This window comes from Phyllostomus hastatus, unplaced genomic scaffold, assembly GCF_019186645.2.
Source record: "Phyllostomus hastatus isolate PE091 unplaced genomic scaffold, TTU_PhHast_1.1 phas_contig_80, whole genome shotgun sequence".
Taxonomy (NCBI): domain Eukaryota; kingdom Metazoa; phylum Chordata; class Mammalia; order Chiroptera; family Phyllostomidae; genus Phyllostomus; species Phyllostomus hastatus.
In genome coordinates, this window is record NW_025333960.1 from 30070934 (window position 1) to 30092596 (window position 21663).

At 39.4% G+C, this 21663-nt stretch overlaps 2 protein-coding genes and 1 pseudogene across 4 annotated transcripts in view; 1 reads left to right on the top strand and 2 right to left on the bottom strand.

The window, feature by feature from the left end:
• Positions 1-657: 657 nt before the first annotated feature.
• Positions 658-19920, bottom strand: SLC39A6 (solute carrier family 39 member 6). Of its 3 annotated transcripts, none has more exons than XM_045849671.1 (11): positions 19654-19920; positions 18827-18947; positions 17320-18072; positions 15480-15663; positions 14011-14180; positions 12502-12720; positions 7629-7734; positions 4948-5325; positions 3727-3807; positions 2516-2706; positions 658-1884 (listed from the first exon to the last, which is right to left on the bottom strand). In XM_045849671.1, exons 3-11 carry the CDS (start codon positions 18061-18063, stop codon positions 1732-1734), a joined length of 2226 nt encoding a protein of 741 aa, XP_045705627.1. In that variant the 5' UTR covers positions 18064-18072; positions 18827-18947; positions 19654-19920; the 3' UTR covers positions 658-1731. The 3 variants fall into 3 exon arrangements, with proteins under 3 accessions (XP_045705627.1, XP_045705629.1, XP_045705630.1); XM_045849673.1 differs by having other exon boundaries at positions 18827-18951; XM_045849674.1 differs by lacking the exon at positions 19654-19920 and adding an exon at positions 19066-19084 and having other exon boundaries at positions 18827-18951.
• On the bottom strand, positions 5617-5716 carry LOC123826490 (annotated as a pseudogene).
• Positions 19921-20523: 603 nt separating the features above from the next.
• Positions 20524-21663, top strand: part of ELP2 (elongator acetyltransferase complex subunit 2) — a 41101-nt gene continuing 39961 nt past the window's right edge. Inside the window, exon 1 of the mRNA XM_045849670.1 lies at positions 20524-20679. Coding sequence (XP_045705626.1) covers positions 20542-20679 — 138 coding nt within the window. The 5' untranslated portion in view covers positions 20524-20541. The remainder of the gene's footprint in view (positions 20680-21663) is intronic.

Consider the following 21663-nt stretch of genomic DNA (forward strand, 5'->3'; position numbering starts at 1 on the left):
GTGTTCCCCAAACTCGAGGAACATTTCCAGGTATTCCAGAACTCCCTTGCCTTGCACTGATCTGGCAGTGGCACTAGGGTCGTCTGTGGACTTTGGCAGCAGAGTAATCAGTCAGTTAGAGGTGCTTCATCTCATCCTTCAGGCACCCCCGACTCCAAGAAACTCTCGTTACCCACGCCCATCCCTTTCATTTGGTTTGGGGAACAAAATGCTCATCCGGCTGTCCCTCAGTAGGCCCTAGGTGGGGTATAGGGTCTCATCCAATTACTTCTGATTCTCTTTAGAGTACAGGGTATGAATGCTTCTCCTTTAGCTTAAGGTTCTCATTATTAAACAGGGATAACGTGGAACAAACTGTGGATAAAGAATTTAAAATTGAATAAGGCCACCCAATACAATAATATAAATAAACTGATAAGTATACTATAACCTAGATTATACTGAAGAAAATCTGATACCTCATATACAGAGGAATGGAAAGTAGAATGGTGGCTACCAGGGACTATGGGAGGAAGAAATAAGTTCTTTAATGGGTAGAGTTTCAGTTCTGGAAAGTGAAGAGTCTTGAGATGCACTGTACAACAGTGTGAATATACTTAAAATTACTGAACTGCACACTTAAAAATGGGTAACATGGTTAAAAAAAGACATCTAATATCAAGTTGACATGAGATTTTATTTTGTAGAAAAACAACATCTAGAGAATGCCACAGACAGCCCTAGTATATCTAACGTACTGTTTATAAACAGGAAAATTACTCATAATAACAACACTGAAGCACTGAAAGATACCAAAGGACTTCCTGAATCCAGAAGTCAAATTATACTCAATATGGTTTTAATATCCTTTTTTCAAAGTTATAATATACTGACATTTGATAAACCAGATAACCATCCAAATATAACTTTGAGCAATATATAACTTGGTGGTATCTAAGTCTTCTGGGAATATATAAACTTACTCATAGTCATTTGATATATCTCCACGCAAATATTTTAAAATTCAAATTTCTTGGTCAAGTGATACAGTGTTTGAATTTGAATATATTTAGACGTTTCCATTATACAAAGTTAAATGTACAACTAAATTAGTAAAAGTGCTCATTATGGTTTTATGGGAACATTAATACTGCAACAAAAATGTTTATGAATGTACTCTATACTTTACTAATATTGCCTTTTTAATTTAAATCTAAATTTCCCTTCTATTTTATAACCACTTTTGATTTCTTTTGTAAGAAATTTATGCCTTAATTTATACATATTTTTTTCCTCCTTATTTCTTAGCTTAAATTCAGTACAAGCTTTATTGATTGGTATCTTAGGCTTCGTGTGTATTCTTAGTTCTAAACACCACCAGTTCTTCAGAGGCCTAAAATCCAGCACAGGAATTACTGTATTAAATTAGTTCTAGAAAAAACATTGATATTTTTCTTGACATATACAGAACATATCACGCCAAATCTCTTGTTTACACAATGAACTGGTAAAACTGGTAAATTGCACATATAGTTTATATTCCAAAAGTAGAATAACTTAAATATTAAAACGTACCTTTATGTTTCTACCATAAGTGACCTTATAAGCATAACAAATAGCAATATTCAATACAAAAATCACAAAAACACTAACCTTAAATACTGCCTATCACAGCATACACTCTCATCTTCCTATGACCTATTCAAACTATAGACAGCAGTTTTTTAAGCTACTCTATCATTTATACCCTAATTAGAAATTTATACGAAACACAATTTTGTGTTCAAATATGGAAATAAGCAACATAATTCCAAATCCCAAAAGCATCCCAGCATTCTGTAAAAGGAAATATCCCCAGCGGCTACATCCATGGTCACTAGCATCATTGTGTAGCATCTCAGGTACCTTAGAAAAAGATAAAAAGAGCAACCTTTAAGGTTTCAAAACCACAGATTAGTTTTTACAAGCCTTAGCAAGACAGCATATTCGTATTATATGTAGCTGGATATATTGATCAATTCCTTAAAACATGACCATACACATACTGATTTTAGCTAGTAACGTCACATAGCATTTCCTAAAAGTTTAATTAACAATGATTATTTACGATCTGCTTAGCAAGTCAGAGTTCTCTGATGACAGAGATCTGACTGCTTTGTCTATTAATAAAGAACTTTTAAGCATTCACAGTACACATAACATGCTAACAATAAGTGACTTTCCTGGGCTTCCTACAAATCTATACACAATTCAAAGCATGATTGCTGAGATTCTACTCTCACAAAGGGGTACATACAGAGGGGGTAGATATTTCTCTGTATCCTCTTACACATTAGACAGGATAAAGATGTGCATGTGATCAACAATCCAAAAAGATAAACCCTAAAGGTACTATATATGGTACTTTGCTGAGTATAGAATGACTTCTTATCACTACTGCACTTAATCTAAAGCCTTTTTAAAAATAAGGTTTCACAAAACATTATCTCTATTTTATTGTTAGTCAATATTGTAATTTGACATCTTAAAAACTTACCATATCAACCAGGGCAACATACATGAATAAGCCAGCAGTAAGTGCAAATATCCACATAGAAACATTTTCAGCATAATGACCAATGAAAATTCCTGTTGCCATTCCAAGATATGCCAGCATGGCTGACAAAGCATTATAAAGAACAGCCTGCTTAACAGTCATGCCTGCCTTTAGTAACACAGCAAAGTCACCTTTAACAGAAAACAAAGCAAAGGATAAAGCAATTGAAAAACCATTTTAAAAACACATACCCAAAAGATGCCACAGATTTAAGGAATTCTCCAATTTTTTAAGAGGAAGAGAAAAGCAAAAGTGTAAACCTAACAGCTCTATAAACTAAGATTTTTTTTTATTCAAAGTTTTTCTTAAGGCTCACACTTTGTTAGTGAGTGATAAATACCACAAACCTACTATTATTATGCTCTTGCACTGTCTTCAAGAAGCTCATAATTGGCCAAAAAAAGGAGGAGAGTGGCAAACACTCAAGAAAAGATCAGCAAATTGTAAAAGCAATTTGTAATTAAGAGCTAGAGTTTAATGTTCTCCTTATAAGACAACATAACATAAATTAAGATGGGACTAATTAAGGTTTCATGGAGTCTGAAGGATCCAGAATGGAGAACATAAACTGATGTTAAATATAAGCATTAAGGAGGCAGATGGGAAGCCTTCTGAATGGCAGGCACGTGCCAAGGAACAAAAGTGAAAATGGTGTCATGGTTGTGTGCAATATGTGACTATAAAAAAACCCAAACAAACAAAGGAACAAAAAAACCCCAAGGACATGAACTAGGGTCCAGAACAACTCTGGGAATGTTTTTTTATCAGCTCCAGTGAGATTCTCTGTTAATGGAAGATGATTCATTTAATTCCTGTGGTCTAATTTATATTGTGTATATGAAGATAATGATCACTGAGGTCAGCAGAATGTTGGCATAAGAAAATATTTAGTAGGATAAGAGTGACAAAGATACTTCTTCGGCAACCCCACATACGCAATTGTGGGGCAATTGTGTAAATGTACTTATATGGTCAGAACTGTGGTTGGAAACAAACTTACGTTCATTAAGAAAAGAAAGCTAACTAGGTTAGCAGACTTATAAGAAGGCATAACAGTAATGAAGAAGCTGGCTGAAACTATCACTAGCAAAAGCTAGTGGCATTGAGACATGTCAGCCACCTGGAAAATACCATTTATATGGTTCTCTTACCTAATTCATGAGGCAACTCGTGACAGAACACAGCCACAGAAGTACTTAAACCACTTGATAAACCCTCAGTGAAAGCAGCACCTGAGTAAAAATCAATCAGAAAAAGAGTGACATTATTTTGTGGGTGTGTTTTCAAAAAATCTTACCAATATACAAAGTGAGGAAAAAGGAGTAAACTATATTCTGGTTGTGAATAAAAAGAACTTTCCCAAGTGCATTCTGTATCTTCTTTGTAAGTAATCTCAGATTACATTCAATTAGGTTTAAATTTCCCAATGGAACACAAGCTGGTATTAAGAAGGGAAGGTTCTACTGTGCCCTAACAGTGATTAGATGATCTTATACAAATCTGAGAAGTAACTGCTCCCCCATAAAACACACTTAAAAATATAAAATAAAATGACTTAAAAGGTTTAGGAAAAAAATAACGACTCAGCAGCCAAGAGTACAAATTGTTTCACTGGCTTCAGAGGAGTTCACTATGATATCAGACTTGTTACATTCATTCTTTCACTGTCTCATAAAAAGAGTCTAAGACAAATAGATCCTTTCCTCTTAAAAGCTAACATACTACACAACTGATCATTTATATATCATGACTTAGCATTTGAATATTCTCCTTCGTTGCTGCTGCTGTGCACAGTACAGAGAGGAGGAAAAGCACCAGGCTCTCAGTGGGGAGCCAAGGCCTGGACTCAGCTGGGCTACAAAACAGCATTGTCTCCTTGGGCAACTGTTTACCCTGCCAGGCCTCAGCTGCCTAATCTATAATTATTTCTGAGGTCCGTTTCAGCACTAAGTTACTAAAATTCATAAGTATCCTATTATCTCCTAATTGTGGTATAACAATTTAATAGCAAAAACTCTTGTTCTTCTTTGGATAGGGATTGGCAACTGAACTTATCATATATGCAAAGATTTCCTTTATAAAATGAAAGAAAAATATGATTGAAGAGACTCTTTTACCTTAATTAATACTGTTTATATTGCAGATAAGAGAACTAAAATGTCTAGGGGGGAAAAAACTCATACATGCTCCAAACACAATGGAGCCTGATCTTAAGACCTTGCAAATTAAAACGACTTGTGGTAGTTAACACTTTAGGTAATGGGCTAGGCATAGTTCCTTTCACTTTACTGAGCATTTCATTGTCAAAGTAGCCAAAGAAGAAACAACATTTTGATAATCAATCAATAAAGGGCAAATATGTAGATGTATACCAATCGCTAGGCCATCACTGAAATTGTGCAGGCCATCGCCCATTATCACCATCCATGCCAACGTGGCGATGCCGGCATCTTTCAGCTCCTCCCGGGAGTAGCGCTGACTGTGACTGTGAGGGTGGTGGTTTTGGTGGTGGTGGTGATGCAGAATATGATGGTAGTCATGATGGTGATGAATGAGATCATCTGACTGGCCCAGCGTATCATGGAAGTGTGAATGGCATTTATTCTTGCAACCTCTGGGTACATATTCATTATAGACTTCTTGTGGATGAGCATGAGCTATCATGACCTCTTCTTCTTCCAAGATTGCTGGCTGCTGAGAATCGAAGTGGGAGGGCTCTTGTGAGTCTGCTCGTAAATAGCTTTCAGGTCCTGAGTACAAACAAAAAGGATATTGGGACAGTCAGAAGGCTTTGTTAATAAGCTTAGACACATTCAAACATTCCTACAGACAATTAAGGTCAATAAAGATCTTAAAGTGGAGCAACTCTCTCACATATGCCTGAAGAAATACACATTGGAGTATTATTGATGAAAAATATTAGGTTTTAACGAATTTTAGCAATTAAATGGTCTCACATATTAAGAATGGATTTTAATCATTAACCTTCAATAATTACCCCCTAGACTCTCCCTTAATTTCTTCTACCTCCTTACATTTTTAAAGATTACTTTTTTCTGATTATAAAAGAAGCAGATAGTTATTTTAAACTGATAAGAACAGATACTACACTTGATCTTAGCCAAAAAGCTGAGAAGCAATATTTCAGAAAAATATTTCAGAAAAATAATTAAATTGGAAATAAAAAAACACACAAAATTCTGTTGTCTGACTTCCTCTTTTTTGATGGAAAAATTCAAGGAAAAAATAGAAGAATCAGAAATACCATCATCACCAAGAACTGTTTACTATCTATTTATACAAAGAGAAGTAAATGCAACAATAAGGTTGTTTTACTTTGTCCTCTTCACTAGTATCACTTTTCCCGGAAGCATTCCTGACACTGTGGTCCAACTGTAAAGCAGCTATTTCTTCTCATTGTTATATAATTCACTAGAGCCCACTAAAAAGGAGAGAATAGGTACAGGAAGAAGAACAAGAGCATCTATTTGCTCTTTAGAGAAAAACAGCATGTTGGAAAACAAAGGATGGACACATACAAAAAGGCAGTAGCAACAATAAAGTTTTTCTCTCTCCTCAGTCAGCAACTACCTCTTGAGCACCTACTCTGGGTCAGGCAGTGGTGATAGAATGGAGCATGACAATCCCTCTGTCTTTAAGAAATTTATGCTGTTGTGGCAAGAAAGGCAAAGAGCAAGGAGCTCCAGATATGTAAGGTAATTCAAGGCACTGGAAAGCACGGGGAGAAAACTGAAAAGGGGAATATGATAGAGAGTGATTGGAAAACCTCAGTATTTGGGTGATCCAGGGAAGGCCTCTGAGAAGATATCTGAGTGGAGACTGAAACAATAGGGGAAGGAATTTACATGAAGATCTGTGAGAAGAGGCTTCCAAGAAGGTACAGTAAATGCAAGGCTCTGAGACAAACCTGGTATGTTCACAGGTTAAGAAGGCCAGCAGGCTGGACACAGAAGAATGGGGGAGGGTGGAGGGCAGGTTAGAACCTTGAAAGTCACAATGAAGAGTTTGGTTTAAATTTTTAATCTTAAAAATTTTAATCTTAATTCAATAAAGAATGCCAAGCTAACACTCAAGTAACAGGAGAAAATATCACTTTACAGTGAAAAAACATGGTAAATATAACCTTAGCCAAGTGCTCAAAATTCATACTGCCCATGTGTGACAAAGAGCATTGGGCCAGGTGGCACATTATGTGGCTAAAAAAATGATACCATTTTGTGGTACTGCTGCTAACACTGATCAATCTTTACAAAAAAACATTAGACTCAACATCTGACCAAACTGTACTCTAGATCTTTTTCTTCTTTTGGGGAAGAAGGGAGTATAAAAGAATTAAGAAACTTAGAAAAACACAAGTAAGGTCTATGGACTAGATAATTGCATGGTATCAATATTCATTTCCTGATTAAAATATCCAAAGTATGTTACACAAGAGAATGTTCCCTTCCTTAGGAATTATATGGTAAAGTATTTAGAAGTAAAGAGACATCCTGTCTGTCCTGGCCAGTGTGGCTCCGTTGGTTGGGCACTGTCCTGCAAACTGAGGTAGCCAGTTCGATTACCGGTCAGGGCACATGCCTGGGTTGTGGGTTCGGTCCCCGGTTGGGGTGTGTGCAAGAGGCAACCAATCGATGTTTCTCTCCTCCTTCTTACTCCCATCCCCTCTCTCTAGAACCAATACAAGAAAATAAAAAAACCACCATGTCTGTAACTTACTCTCAAATGGTTTAAAGAAAAATGTATACATGTGTACACAGAGAAAGAGAGAGAGAGAGAATGATAAATGTAGGTAAAATAACTGGGGATACAGGAAGGGGATAGAGGAATTATTTATATCATTCTTGAAATTTTTCTGTAAGTCTGAAATTACCTCAAAATAAAAAAATTAAAGAAATGTAAATATACATAAAAATAACCTCTGACTGGTAATTAAAAAGTATGAGTTTAAAAAAAGGGACATAGCCTCATCATTTCCATATAGTCCAAGCAGAGCAATGAACTCCTTTCAGCCCTCAGATTCATAAGGACTTACGATCATCTGCATCTACTTTCTCCTCATGTGGTGAAAGCTGAGAGTCGTACTTGGACAGCTGCTTCTTAATCTCCACGTCATCATCATTTTCAGGTTTTTTCTGATTCTAACATAGCAAGGGAAAACAATACTTTAAAACAGTTGATCTGTTTATGTGTGCAGCTTTAAATAAACACTTAAGCAAAAAACACAGGAAAAGATTGCAGAGTAACAGACCTCCAATGGAATAAAGCCACCGAAGGGCAGGGCCTATACTTAGCTTGCACAGCACCTAGCAGAATGTCCTAGGCATGGTAACTGTTCAGAATGTGAAGAATCAATGCCTCAGTAACATAAGATGCAGAAAAATGACGTTCACCTTTCTGAATGTCCCCTAGGTCATCTACTCTAAGTGTGGTCTTACCTAAGCAGCACAGCATCGCCAGGGAGCTGGTCAGAAATGGACAATCTCAGGCCACACCCAGACCTACTGAATCAGATGGGGATTTTAACTATATCCCCAGGTGATTCACATAAACATTAAAATTTAGCTCGGCCTCAGGTCATCCATTTAAAACCAACTAGAAGCATTTTCTTCAGATACCTAGGGATCTGCTAACCAATCGCTTGGTTTTTTTCTATCTGTCCTTTGTATGCTGAAAACCCATGCTTTCTATACTTTACACATCCTAACACTGAAACCAGAAAAGTCAGCGTTTGTGCTGTCTGTCATTAACAGAACTAGTAAGTAGAGACAAGGACTGAATCCTTATGGGTGCTTCATTCAGATGGAGGGTTACATACCCTTAGAAAACATTTTAACATCTCATCTCAAGCTGACCTTTTTATAGAGAGAAAAAAGGGTAGGTAAGGGGTTTGGGAAAAAGGTTAATCAGATAACAAGTTCCCAGTGCTCCTTTATCTGTTGATCAACAACTCAGACCATCTCTACTGCACAAAAGTTGAATTGCTTGTCCATTTCCTGGAGCCAAGTGGTCATGCATTCCAGTACTTGGAATAATAGCTTTCCTCTTGCATTTAATTAGTTAAGCCTATTAACTATGACTGAAACCTTTATCTCTTGAATTCCCTTATCAAAACTACACTGTGACACTAATATATTTGTTACTACAACTTAAATGTTTTTCCTATAGTAAAACATCATTAACAAACTTTCTCTTTTTAAACTATTAGTTAGCCTTGGATTTATAATTGGGGTTTCTAAGCAACATACCTGAGATATTGTTCCCATCTCTGAACCCAAGCGTAAAGGTCACTGTTTGAAAATGGTGCCTGTGTATTATCTACTTATATAGAAGAGAACATTAAAAATATTTTAAAATGTCACACAAAAATTATACTTATTTGTAGTACCTTTGAATATGACTTAAGAGTTCTTCTAGTTCTAACAGTGTATATAATATCAGTACATTCTTAGGTTTGTGGACAAAAAAGGGTCTCTATAATAAATCTGACAAGTGCAGTGACTGAACATAACCTCACAGGGTCACCTGACTATAATTTCTAACTGGGCAGTGTGTGGTGGGTAGTCACACCTCAGGCCTGTAACTTCCCTAGTAAAAGGTTATTACTGCCCTAAGCAAGCCCTGTCCATTGTTTCTGTGCATCTATGATAGCACACCTTTGAAATGCCTCTTTTTCAGACCCCTTGGAATGGAATTATAACCACCCCCAGGAGAGCACAGAATTGGCCTTGGCCAGGTAGCGTGGCTGGTTAGAGCATTGTCTAGATTTGCCAAGGTTGGGGGTTTAGTGTCTGGCTAGGGCATATACAGGAAGAAACCAATGAATGCATAAATAAGTGGAACAAATCAGCATTTCTCTAAAAACCAATAAAATTTTTTTTAAAAAGAACACATAATCTTAGTAACTATTTTGTAATCCAAACACAGAGATTTCCCTGCCTTGCTTTCTCTCACTTTATGCAATCTTACATTCCCTTCTTAATTCCAAATGCATAAAAGAAATGGCAAACTGCCATACTGGGGAGCATTGTTCTCAGTCTGTTGAGATCTTGCTTCTAGGCATGTCCTGTGTGGCTCAGATAAATTCTAATAAACTCATAAAAATTTTCTACAGCTTCAGATGTTCTTACATCAACAGGTTCCAAGAATTTTCTAAGAGAAAGTATTTAAATATTTGTGAATATAAATAAATTCAGGGTATTTTAAATCACTTAATGCTTTACTTCTTGTTGGGCAATGACTCTCTTGAACTTACAGATTTTAATGAAGTCTTTTGTTCCTTAAGTATTAGGTACTGATAATGTTCCTTAGGCTATGTGCTGGCAATACATGTAAAACAAGATACAAAGGGTCTATGTTCTCACGGAGCTTATCATCAACAGGGAGGGAGTCTTCACACAGATAATAATTATATACAATTCTTTGACTGAAATTTTTGATACATTTACTAAGAAAAATCTGAGTGCTATGAGAGTGTGTAACAACAAAACAAAAAAGTAAGTACCAGGACAGGCTTCCTTGAGAAAGTGATATTTATACCAAGACCTAAAGATGAGCAGGAGTTTGCCAGGGAAAGGAAAGAGAGGCAGTGTTCCAGTCAGGAAGAATTGCATGTAGGAGGCCCACAAAGGAGCCAATCCCATCTGGAATAGAAAGAAGGACAGTGTGGTTGGGGCCTAGTACATCAGAGACAGGGTGGCTAGAGATAAGGCTGGACTACAGGAGGAGACCAGACAATGCAGGCCTGTTAAGAGCTGTGGCTTTGTCCTAAAAGCCATGAGAAATCACTAAAGGAAGGATTTTAAGTAGCGGAATCTAACCTCATTAGATTTCATTTAAACAAATCACTCTGCCTGCATTAGTAGACAAAATAATGTAGATGGGAAAGTTAGGAGGCAACTACTATCACCCAGGTGGGAGATAAGGCTGGTATGGGCTAGAATAGCAAGGAAGATGGAGAGAAATGGAAAAACTAGGTTAAATATGAGGATGGAGATGTCACAGGTGGTTCTCAGGTTTCTAGCATGATCAATAACCTTTACTGGTGCAAAGTTTGACACTTAACTAATGTAAGGGTCTAACCATGTCAAGTATGAGATATAACCCTTATTCGAACACAGAGATTTCAGATTTACAAAGATGGCAAGTAATCTAAAACTATGGTATACACAGGTGCAGGATAGATATCGCAAGGAAAAATCCTAGGTAAAATGTCCTGTTGTGGGTGAAAAGAGCTCTCAACACTTACCATGTAATAAATTATTATACTTTTTGAGGAACCAAATGAGATTAAAAACTGTTAAGTAAAACTAAGATATGGATGCCCTTGAAAAAAGACCCTCAACGTATTCCAAAAAGAAAGAGGATAAAGTCTGCAAAACTCCTGTGGAATGTCTTTATCTAGAAATTAAAAGTCCCCACTAGGACAGTCTTTTTGACAGGGGAATTTATGAGTTAAGGGCTTTAGCCCTGGCTGGTGTGGCTCAGTGGACTGAACACTGGCCTGCAAACCGAAGGCTCGCTGGTGGATTCCTGGGCAGAGCACATGCCTGGATTGTGGTCCAGGGCCCCAGCTGGGGGAGTTTGAGAGGCAACCACACATTGATGTTTTTCTATCTCTCCCACTCCTTCTCCCTCCCTTCCTCTCTCTCTAAAAGTAAATAAATAAAATCTTAAAACAAAAAAGTTAAAGGTTTTAGCCTCAGTTGATAGGTTTAAGTGATTAATGCATGTGGAAAGCTGTTATTCCAGGAACTGGAATGCATGACTAGGTACCAAGTGACTCTAGGAGGTCATAAGCAATTCAACCTTTATGCCCCAGGGGCTCTGCATGAAAGGCAGACGGTATTTGAGCCACTGTGTTCTAAGAAGAGAATACTAATGATGCAGATAAAGAATTGCTGATAACAGATAAAGAAGTACTAGGAAAATCACTGCAACTCTTAATCCAATTAACCTCCCTCCCCCACCCCCTTACCTACCCTTTTTTGTTAAAAAAAAAAATAAATAAATAAATAAAATAAAAAATAAATAAAAATAAAAAATAACTAAACAACAAAAAAACTGGTCAGTTTGAAATGAGATGTTAAAATGGTTTCTGAGGGTACATAACCTACCATCTTATCTTCTCAGATTGCTGGCCATCTGAATAAAGCAGCCATAGAGATTCAATCCTTTGCTCTACTTATTGGTTCTGGTGTGACAGGCAGCACGAACACTTACTTTTGCAGGTTCATTTTGACTGACTTGTCTGATTACATCATATAAGATGAGACAGATAACCACAGGCAACTCAAAATTACTTTTACCAAAAATAAAGAGCCTACTATTTGGCTTCATACTATTTTCTACATGCAATTTGCAAAGGTCACATATCCTTTCAAATAAAACAGGATATCCAGCTACTGGGGTAAATAATTAATTTGAAGTTCATCACATAATCATAACTACTAATGAATATTGATTGCATATCCATGGTAAGTTTTTCTTAAACCGCTTTACTGAGGTATGATTAACATTTAAAAAGCTTTACATATTTAATGTATCCAACTCAGTGAGTTTGCAGATATGTATATACCCATGAAACCATCGCCACCATCAAGGCCATAATCTCGATGATTCTGATCGTCAAGGACCCACTTGTGCCTTGTTTGGTCATTCATGTGTTTTTCCTTGCCTTTCTCACTCTCTCTTGAGTTTGAAGGGAATCTGAAGATAGAGAACTACAGGAATATAAAGATACAGAATTGCTCTCCATTAATGCCTCTGAGAGCAAAAAGTATCTCAAGAATAATCAATCTCCTCTCAAAGATCATATACCCTGGACAAGCTCTGCTAACAGTCTAGTTAGAATACTAAGCTAAATAAACGACTGATGCATAATAAGTCCTCAGTATACTTTTTCTTACCTTTTTCTTTTTATCTTTAAATTGTTTGATCAAAGTGAGCACATGTTCAACAAGAAACATGAAATACAAGCCTCCCAGGGCTGTTAGACCCTTCCATGTGGAATCAAAATAGGTGCTTTCTTCTATGTTTTGAGAAGATAGATGACTGAACAGTGGTCCTCTCTTCATTCCCATTGCTGTTTCTTCATGGCTGTGACTATGGTGGTGGCTTGCATGAGACTAAAGTCAAAACAACATGTATTTTATAAATTCATCAGTTTCACACATCTGAAAAATTGGCTAAGGTCAAATTTGAAATCATTCGGAATTAGGCAATTAAAGGGATACTGTAGAATGAGGGGAAGTTTAGGATATTAAAAATAAAATGACCAATAAGCAGACAACTGTCTAGAGCTTAATGCATATTAGGTACTATGACAGTTAACAGATTGGATCTGTTCAGTGTAAGGACACATTCCCCAATGATCCTCATAATATATCGGTAGTGGGTATTTTCAATGTTTGACAAGTTATCATGGACACAAGTAATAGGAAATAGCTAGATTTAATACGCCTATAGTGTTTACTGCTTATACTCCTAGCTGGAAAGCTCACAGCACTATCATCGGTATGCTTACAAGAAGCCCAGTCTGTGCAATGAGCCCTGGCAGGCACCTCCAGAGGCACTGTCTCAGTGGTCTACAGCTGAGTGCAGCAGGAACTACTGCTCCTGCTTGTTAGGAACATCGTGTGGTACACACAGAGCTGAGGCTAGGGGTGGTGGTGCCAGAGAGTATATACCCCGTGCACATGTCACTTTATGTAGCAGGTATTTCTGAACATCTGCCATCTAATGGTTAGGGAGTCTGTCACAGCAAAACAGTTGTCTCTCACTGCTGGGTAAAGCATGATGAGATATGTATTACTTCAGGAACAATTCCTTCCCCCCACTCCCCCACACTTACCTGCAAACCTCTAAGGGAAATTTAGAAAATGAGATCCAAATTATTTTCTGCCTGTGTGCCTATCCCAAATATTTAATGGAAAAGTAAACTCACTTTACCAAACTTGCTTTAGTTTAAGAATTCACTTGTGTCACAAAGTGTAAACCTCTAAATACACACATAAATTCAACTACGAAGAAAACCTTTAAGTTTTTTGGGTACGAGGAGTCACATTTTTTATTTCTGTAACAATTACATTAACATGTAAGCATATAATTCACACTATTGCAGTCTGTCACAGTACTAATATATGAGTAGAATCTGCCTCCTTTTATTAACTGGGTTCCAAAAAGTTAAATTAGTTTGTAGTTAATTATCTTTAAAAAGAAAAACAAAATAATGTATTAAGGTCAAGCATGAAAATGCAGCTTTTGTTACCAAATATATTTTAAAGTCAACTCCTCTAAACCAAATTTCCAACCTTTATACATAACAATACAAATAATTCTGGTATAAACTATATATATATATTTTTTTTCAATGCTGAATAATATGCTATACTAATAGGACAAATTACCATACTTACATGTGGAAGGAGGTGTAAAAAAGCATCACCACTCAATGTCCCAACAGCCAATGCCACAAGAAAACTCAGGAGAAACTTGAAAAACACCCGATTCATGAGAGGCACTAAGATAACGCCCAGCAAAGACAGGAAACTGATGATGGAAATGGCTATAAAGCCACCAAGCCAGGCTGTCAAACAAAAGGGAACAAAGGAAAAACATGCAAATGATATAAAAGAGGGACTCTGTAGTAGCATAAAATAACTTGTAACAGTAGGGAAATCTTAAAGAAATGTAAACTCAGTGGAATAAGACTGTGATAACAGAGCAATAACCAACAAATGATCTCAAATGAATAATTTGCCTGAACTCTCCAGGTAAAGAGCATAAACCTGGTGGAAAATTCTTCAGCTGGTAGTGAAAGAAGGGGGGGAAATGATAAACAAGAATTAACTCTAGCTCATTTGGGAGCTGAACTTTCAGATTCCCATAACACATAAACCATGAAAGAGAAGAGGAAAAAGTTTTGTAAAAAAGAGAGAAGAAAACCAGGAATTAAATAGTTCCTCTGTAAACAAAACAATTGTGTCTTGTCTATTTTTTTGAACTGATTATTTATTTTAAAAGATTTTATTTATTTAAAGAGAGGGGAAGGAGAAGAGAAAGGGAGAGAAACACCTTGATCAGTAGCCTCCCACAAGCCTCCAACTGGGGACCTGGCCTGCAACCCAGGCATGTGCCTGATCAGGAATCAAACTGTTGACATTTTGGTTTGTAGGACCTTTCTGTTTACAGGCAGGCACTTAATCCACTGGGCCACACCAGCCAGGGCAGCAATTATTTCTTCACCATAGTTTTTTTTTTAATCCTCACCCAAGGACATTTTTTTCATGGCTCTTTTTTAGAAAGACAGGAAGGAGAAAGGAAGGGACAGAGGGAGAAACATTGATGAGTGAGGCATGTGTCTTATATGCATCTAAACTGGGGACTGAACCTGCAAACTTTTGGTTACACCACAACGTTCCAACCAACGTAGCCATACCTGCCAGGGAGATTTCTTCATTGTAGTTTGTGAGCACTGAAACTCTACACTATAGCAGAGCTTATCCATTTTCATTTACTAGTAATAACAGACCAGAATTAGGTTCCTCAACAAGAGATTAACTCTGCCCCTTCTTCCCAAACAGTGTGACTACAAAGATTGGATAACCCTGACACTTCCTGTGGAATGACCTCAGGCAAGTTACAAGTTACGTTTTATTTTATTTTATTTTTAAAGATAAGGCTAACACAGACAAGTTACATTCTAAGTTTTCTTTTTAAGGGTAAGGCTAACACACCTGCTTTCTTCACATTCAAGGCAGAGGAAATTAAGATGGTATATTTGAAATTATGCTGAAAAATGAATAGGTTTTTGTAAATATAAAGAAAATTACAACATAAATGCATCTATTGGAGATTATTTTTGCAAAGAAAACCACAATTGTACCTATTTGTAAAGAATAGGTCTTTGGAGGGATTTCAGCTTTCTTTTCACTCATGGTATGATTCAAACACGATCTGGCATCAATTTGATTGATGATGGCTGGGCAGAGATAGTTGAACTCTGATGCGTTCAGTGGCACCTGGAGGCCCATGCCATGAGATGTAAGCAGCTTGGATGCATTGAAACACTAAAGAAAACAAAGCAGGGAAAATCACCAAAAGGCATTCCCATTAGATACTCCAAAAACACTGTTTGATGACATAATACCCTTCCCTTACTGAAGTAATTTCTTGAATTTTTTTTTAACTTAACACTAATTTATACCAACTTTGTTCTAAGTACTTTGGAATTTGCCTCAAACTGCCTGGAGATACTATGTCACAATAGTGTTATCCCACTTGTCTGCCTACTTCTTAGTAGAAAGTCACATCACTAGAGAGAAAGTCTCAAGTGCACTAAGCCTGAGGATAAATGCACATTCACAAGCCTGTTAACTCATTGTATAAACCTATTAAGGAAATGAGCTTTAATTTCTAGAAGGGACTCATTAGGGGTTGGGACATATGTTGTTTTAGCACCAACACTACCCTACTGGGCCTAAACAGGTCCCAAACACATCGCTCTTTCAGCAATGACCATACTTGGAAAACTGAGCTCTGCTCTGACTACATACCTGGCAAATAGTGCTCTACAACAGAATATTAAAGGATGCACATCACCCTCGAGCAGGGCAAAGTTGGTAATAAAACAAACCTGTACTGGCAGGCAGCTGTTTCAACAATTTAATTAGATGACTAGTTTGAAGAGAATCTTCTGAGTAATCTAAGCCCCTCTATGCCCCTAGAATTGGTGGTAGCACCTATTTCTCATCTTCTATAAAGTTATTTTAAACTCCACCAATTTTTGGTTAGTACTACTCAGAACAAACTTTATTACCAGTGTCGCTATGGGAACAACCACTAGTAGGATTATCCCAAAATTAGTATAGTCATATGATGGTTTGAATGAATGAAATACTTAAGTTTTACTTATTAACATATATCAACTAATTCCTTGTCCTTGACATCTTTCAGGAAAGGCAAACTGAGTACGGTCTGGAAGACTAGTCTAGAAAAAGCACATGAACTCAGAACTTTACTGCCCAGACACTGTCCAATATGTTGCTCTTGGTAGCAGTTCCAATTTCAATCACTCTACAAATCATTACAATCCCTCTGCCAAGGAAGTAATACTGTCCTTGAATTCTTCAGCCCCTTCAAGCACACCTTTCCCTAAAACATGGAATCTAACTCCTGCATTTTCAACCTCCTGTTTTCTATTTTTAATAATAATATTCACCTTTAAAGACTTTCTCCAAAAATAACTGTGATATCTGCTTTCTATACTTATTTTAAATTCTATATTATAAAATGTTTTTGGCAGGCAGTACTATTCTTATCTTCCAAGTTTATCAGAAATGATTACAACATGGTAGAGACACTTTGGGTCAAGTGGCTTGCTGAGAAAGTAGAAATTCCCTTTTCTTCTTCTTCTTTTTTTTTAAAGATTTTATTTTTAGAGAAAGGGAGAAACATCATTGTGTGGTTGCCTCTCCATGCACCCCCAACTGGGGACCTGGCCCACAACCCAGGCATGTGCCCTGACTGGGAATCGAACCAGCAACCCTTTGGTTCACAGGCCAGTGCTCAATCCACTGAGCCACACCAGCCAGGTCAGAAATTCCCTTTTCAATAACTTCACCATTTTATTTGTACCTCAAACTCCTAATAACTAGAGATGGAATAGCAATAACAGAATAGACAAGTAAGCATATTGATTATAATAAGAATAGCCTTTATCTTACCTCCTGAGTATTTCCATTTGCGTTTATGGAATACATAAAGTCTTTTCTGGGCTCACTCACAGATTCATTTGTTTTCCTCCTAGCCGGCCTGCTTGCCTGGCTCTTTTCCATGATACTGGGGGGAGTAGAACTGCTCACATCTTTGGGGAGAAGTTTTCCAGGTTTTGGAGTTTCTATTGTCTCTAGAAAGTGAGTTCCTTCAGAGATAGCATCATACACAGTTGAGGTCACTTCACTAGCACCAACACCATCCTTGATTAAAACATTCCTTCTACTATTGGCATGTTCTGATCGGTGAGATCCTTTCCCCTGGTTGTTTCTAGCATCTTTTCCAGAGCTATCAGAGTCATGGTCTGGGCAAAGAGCCTTCCGATTATTTTTACCAGAAGCAGCATGATTATGGTGAGAGTGATGATCATGGTCAGAATGATGCTCGTGCTCAGAATGATGCTCGTGGTCATGGTGTATATGAACTCTTTTAATCTTATCTATGCCTATATTTTGCAGCAACTTTCTGAACCCTTCAACTGACAAGGAATTATTTTCTCCATAGCGATGGAAAAGCTGCTGTAGGTGATGTCGCTGTGTGGTAACTGCCAAATCAACATTAATGCCAGACTCCCAGTTTGGAATAATTTTCTCAGTGGTGTGAGGGAAAGCGGTTGCTGGTTGTACTTCATGAAGGGAATTTGTGACTGACAGAGTGAAGGTCAGGATGAAGATTACAGTTAAAGTCCTCGCCATAGCACCTTCCTAGAGAAGACAGAAAAAGAAATGTCGCCTTCACTTTTAAAATAATTTGAATTAAGAAATCTCATGCTGCACACTGATGTCTAATCAAATAATCAAGGTTTACAGTGCATCATCTAGTGTGACCAATGCAGTGTAAGGTACTGTGAAAATACAGAAACTAGACTCCTAGGCTCTACCCTTGCATTGCTAAAACAGGTGAAACAAATGAAGAACTGTTGTGTGTTAAGAGAGTATGGAGTTAGCACTATAAAAGCAATAATTCAGACACTGGAGAGATCCATGTGGTCACAGCCATATTGACAACTTCATATTGTGTTGAGAACAATGATTTAAAACAAAACTTACCTCTCTACCACCATCGTCATTTCATAAAAAGTATTTTAACATCAAAAGGAGTAAATATGGCAATCTCAGATAATTCACATTTAAATTTTTTCTTAAACTACGCACAAATCAATTTAAGGCTTCTTTTCTCCTATACCACTCTTCAAAGTCACCCAATTCTGCCAGTTTGTGTATGCCTCAGGATATTTGTCTATGCATACTCAAGTAGATGTGTACGTAAACCACGCAAATGGGATCTTTTTCCCTACTCAAAAACGACATCTTTCCAGTCAGTACATATAAGCTGATTTCATGTTTTTAAATGACTGCATGATAATCGTTCCTTAAATAAATTATATTTCATAAAAAACCTGTATCATTCTTATGTCGCTACAAATCAGTGAAGACTTTATCACTGACCATCACTTACCCAGACAATGGTGTTTGGAGTTAGGAAAAGCAGAATTCAGTTAAACCGAGGAAGGTATAGTCCAGATACGTGGATAGACTGATATCTCAGGACCCACATGTCCAGTCGTCACCAAACTCACCTGCCTCCGGAGAAAGAAACAGAGGTTGTGTTTCTGGAGCGAGAGAGCGAGGGCATGAGGCAACCTAGCTCTACCACTTTCGGCTTTTGTTCCTTGCACCAAGAAAAGCTGGCAATACCTATTTACAGGGTGACTGAAGACGCCACAGGACCGGCGTAGATGGGAGTGCTCCAAACAGTGTCAGCAGTGTTGCACAGCTGCTGCACATCATACCCGGAGAAGTGAAAATGGAAGTACGTTAAGTACCACAGGGCTAGATTCCTGAAAGAACAATCCCTGGCCCCTGAAATTTTAATAGGCAAACGAGAACCATGAAGAAATCATTCGCAGGAGAGAGAGGCAAAAAGCTGGAAGGGTTGGGACAAGCACAGACGCAATGCTCCGTGCCTTCCTCCAGGAAGGATGCTTAACGCAGTCGCGGACCCGCGGGCGGACCTCCTTCCCTGTAAGTCTTCCGTGGTGTTGGGAAACAAAGCCTAAAGAGCGAGCCTGGAGAAAACGGCGTGTGAAGAAACAGGGAAAGAGGGCACACCGCTGTTTATTGTTGAACACGACTCTACCTTCACACAGATGAATAACGCCGTTTCCTCACAAAGTCCTCCTTTGAAGTCTGAAGCCCATGTGCGCACCCCGAACTGGGAAGTCCAGCCTCCACGGCCGCGGGGTTCCCCCCTCTGCAGCCCCAGCCCGGCCCCGCGGGACTCACCTCTACGCGGCCTCGCAGTCCCACGGCCCGGCCTCCGACTCCCACCGCCCGGCCCCGCGCACAGGTTCAGTTCCCGCAGGCGGTCGGGAGGGCTCGGAACTGGCCCGTGCTTTTCTCTCTCGAAGCTCTACAGGGCACAATGAAGCGGCGATCTCAGCGGCCCGGACGCCCCTCGGTCCGGTTATCGCAGCACAGCCACCGAGAATCCGCGCCTCACGCGCCCTCGCCTCGCCAGAGCAGGACAATTACTAACTACCGCCGCGCGCAGCGCGCGGCCGGGAATCACCGCCTCCGCCGCCCCGGACTGCAGGACATGCGCAGTGCGGCTCAGAACCCCGTCCGCCGCCAGGGGATCCGTGCGGATACCGGATCGCCGGCGCCGCGGGTCTCGAAGGGGCGGGAGGGGGCGAAGGCGGGTCGGGCGTAGACTAAGAGCTTGGAGACTAGTTGGATACCCTTTCTGCGAGCCCTTTGCGCCCTTGCGCCAAGGAGACCCGAGACTTTCTTGCCGAGGCTCTAGCCTGCTTGCCCCGTCCGCTGCTGGGAGCCCGGGCGTGAGGGGCAATGGGACCTTGCTGACGGTGCCCCGCACTTTAGCCGCGGGTTTTTCGAGAACGTCCGGAACTACTCCTGCCGGTCTTGGTCCTTGGGACGGTGGCCGCGTGCGTTCGCTGGGCCACGGTCCAGGACGCGAGAGCTGGCAGTGGCGGCCGAGAACTGAGGCTCCCAAGACCCAGGGCCGGGGGGCGTGGCAGTTGCCGCCCCGCGACTCCGGCAGCCTCTGAAACGCGGCGAGGAATCAGCCAGCCCGGGAGGCGGCCTCGCGAGCAGTTCCGCTCAGAGGGCGGAAGTGCGCGCCCAAGTTTCGGCCGCTGACTAGCCAGCAACATGGTGGCATCCGTGCTGGAGACGTCTCATGTATTTTGCTGCCCAAACCGGGTGCGGGGAGCCCTGAGCTGGAGCTCCGGGCGGGGAGGACTTCTGGCCTTCGGCACGTCCTGTTCCGTGGTGCTCTATGACCCTTGGGTAAGAGATGGCCCGACGTCTGACCCCGTGGGGCTGAATGTGCTCTGTGCTGTCTGGACAGATTGTGGACGCTGCGCCAGAGCGAAGACGCTCGGTGTGCGGGCTGGTCCGCGTGGGGGAGGGTGTCTAGGCGGGGACTCCTGTTTGCACGCCTGACTCGCTCCTCGAAATCTTGCGCGCTTCTTCAGCATGGGGTCCCCAAGTCCCACCGGTGACCTGTTCACCTCTCATAGGTACCTGAATGATGATAACCTTTTCTGAAGCCTTCTGTGGCAACTAACTGTATGTAGTACTGTTAGTTAAAGATTTAGTTTGGGTTTTGAAAGATTTGCGATTTAGGTTTGGATCAAATCCATTATCACAGTTGCGATCCCATTTCCATATTTTCTGCGGTATTTTATAAACTTGTATTGCTTTAAAAAATACATCACTTGTATTTTATATTTTAGTTTGGAATTGGACATATTAAAGAAAGTTTCATTGGGGTAAAGGTCATAGGGGTTGGGAATCTTGAGCACTACTTATGAGGTAGGACTTAACCCATTCTCTGAACTTCACCCAGTCAGTTAATTTTATTTTTTGGCTCTTTCCCTACCAAATTTTTCAAATGGCTAGTTTTTGTGTGCTTCCCAGAGTTCGTTTTGCCCCCATTCCCACTGGTTAATTTTGGACAATATAGTTAATGTTGTTTCTGAAAAAGAGCCTCAGTATAAAAAGTAAAGTGCTGGAAATTAAAGTGTAGTGCAGGAGCTAGGTTTCTATATTTCTTGTACTGCTTTATTAATTTGATTAGAAATACCATTATCCTCACACCCTTTGCAGATTCCAATTTATATAGGAAATAGTTGTATTAGCTTACTTTTGTTTCTTATAGCTCTGCTCTCTTAACTGGCAAGAGAAAGCACATAAAACCACGGGTAAACTTTACAGTGGCCATTGAATAGGGGGGACTGACTCAGTTGTGGAAACCTCTCTTTTTGCAGC

Bases quoted from the DNA above. Each gene is read 5' to 3' on its own strand.
- SLC39A6 (XM_045849671.1), bottom strand. From the start codon at position 18,063: ATGGCGAGGACTTTAACTGTAATCTTCATCCTGACCTTCACTCTGTCA. The intron at 7,735-12,501 runs GTAAGAAAAAGT...TTGCTATGTTAG, and splicing joins TTAAAGATAAAAAGAAAAAG to AATCAGAAAAAACCTGAAAA. The intron at 3,808-4,947 runs GTATACATCTAC...ATTTTTACTCAG, and splicing joins CAGTGATGGCCTAGCGATTG to GTGCTGCTTTCACTGAGGGT.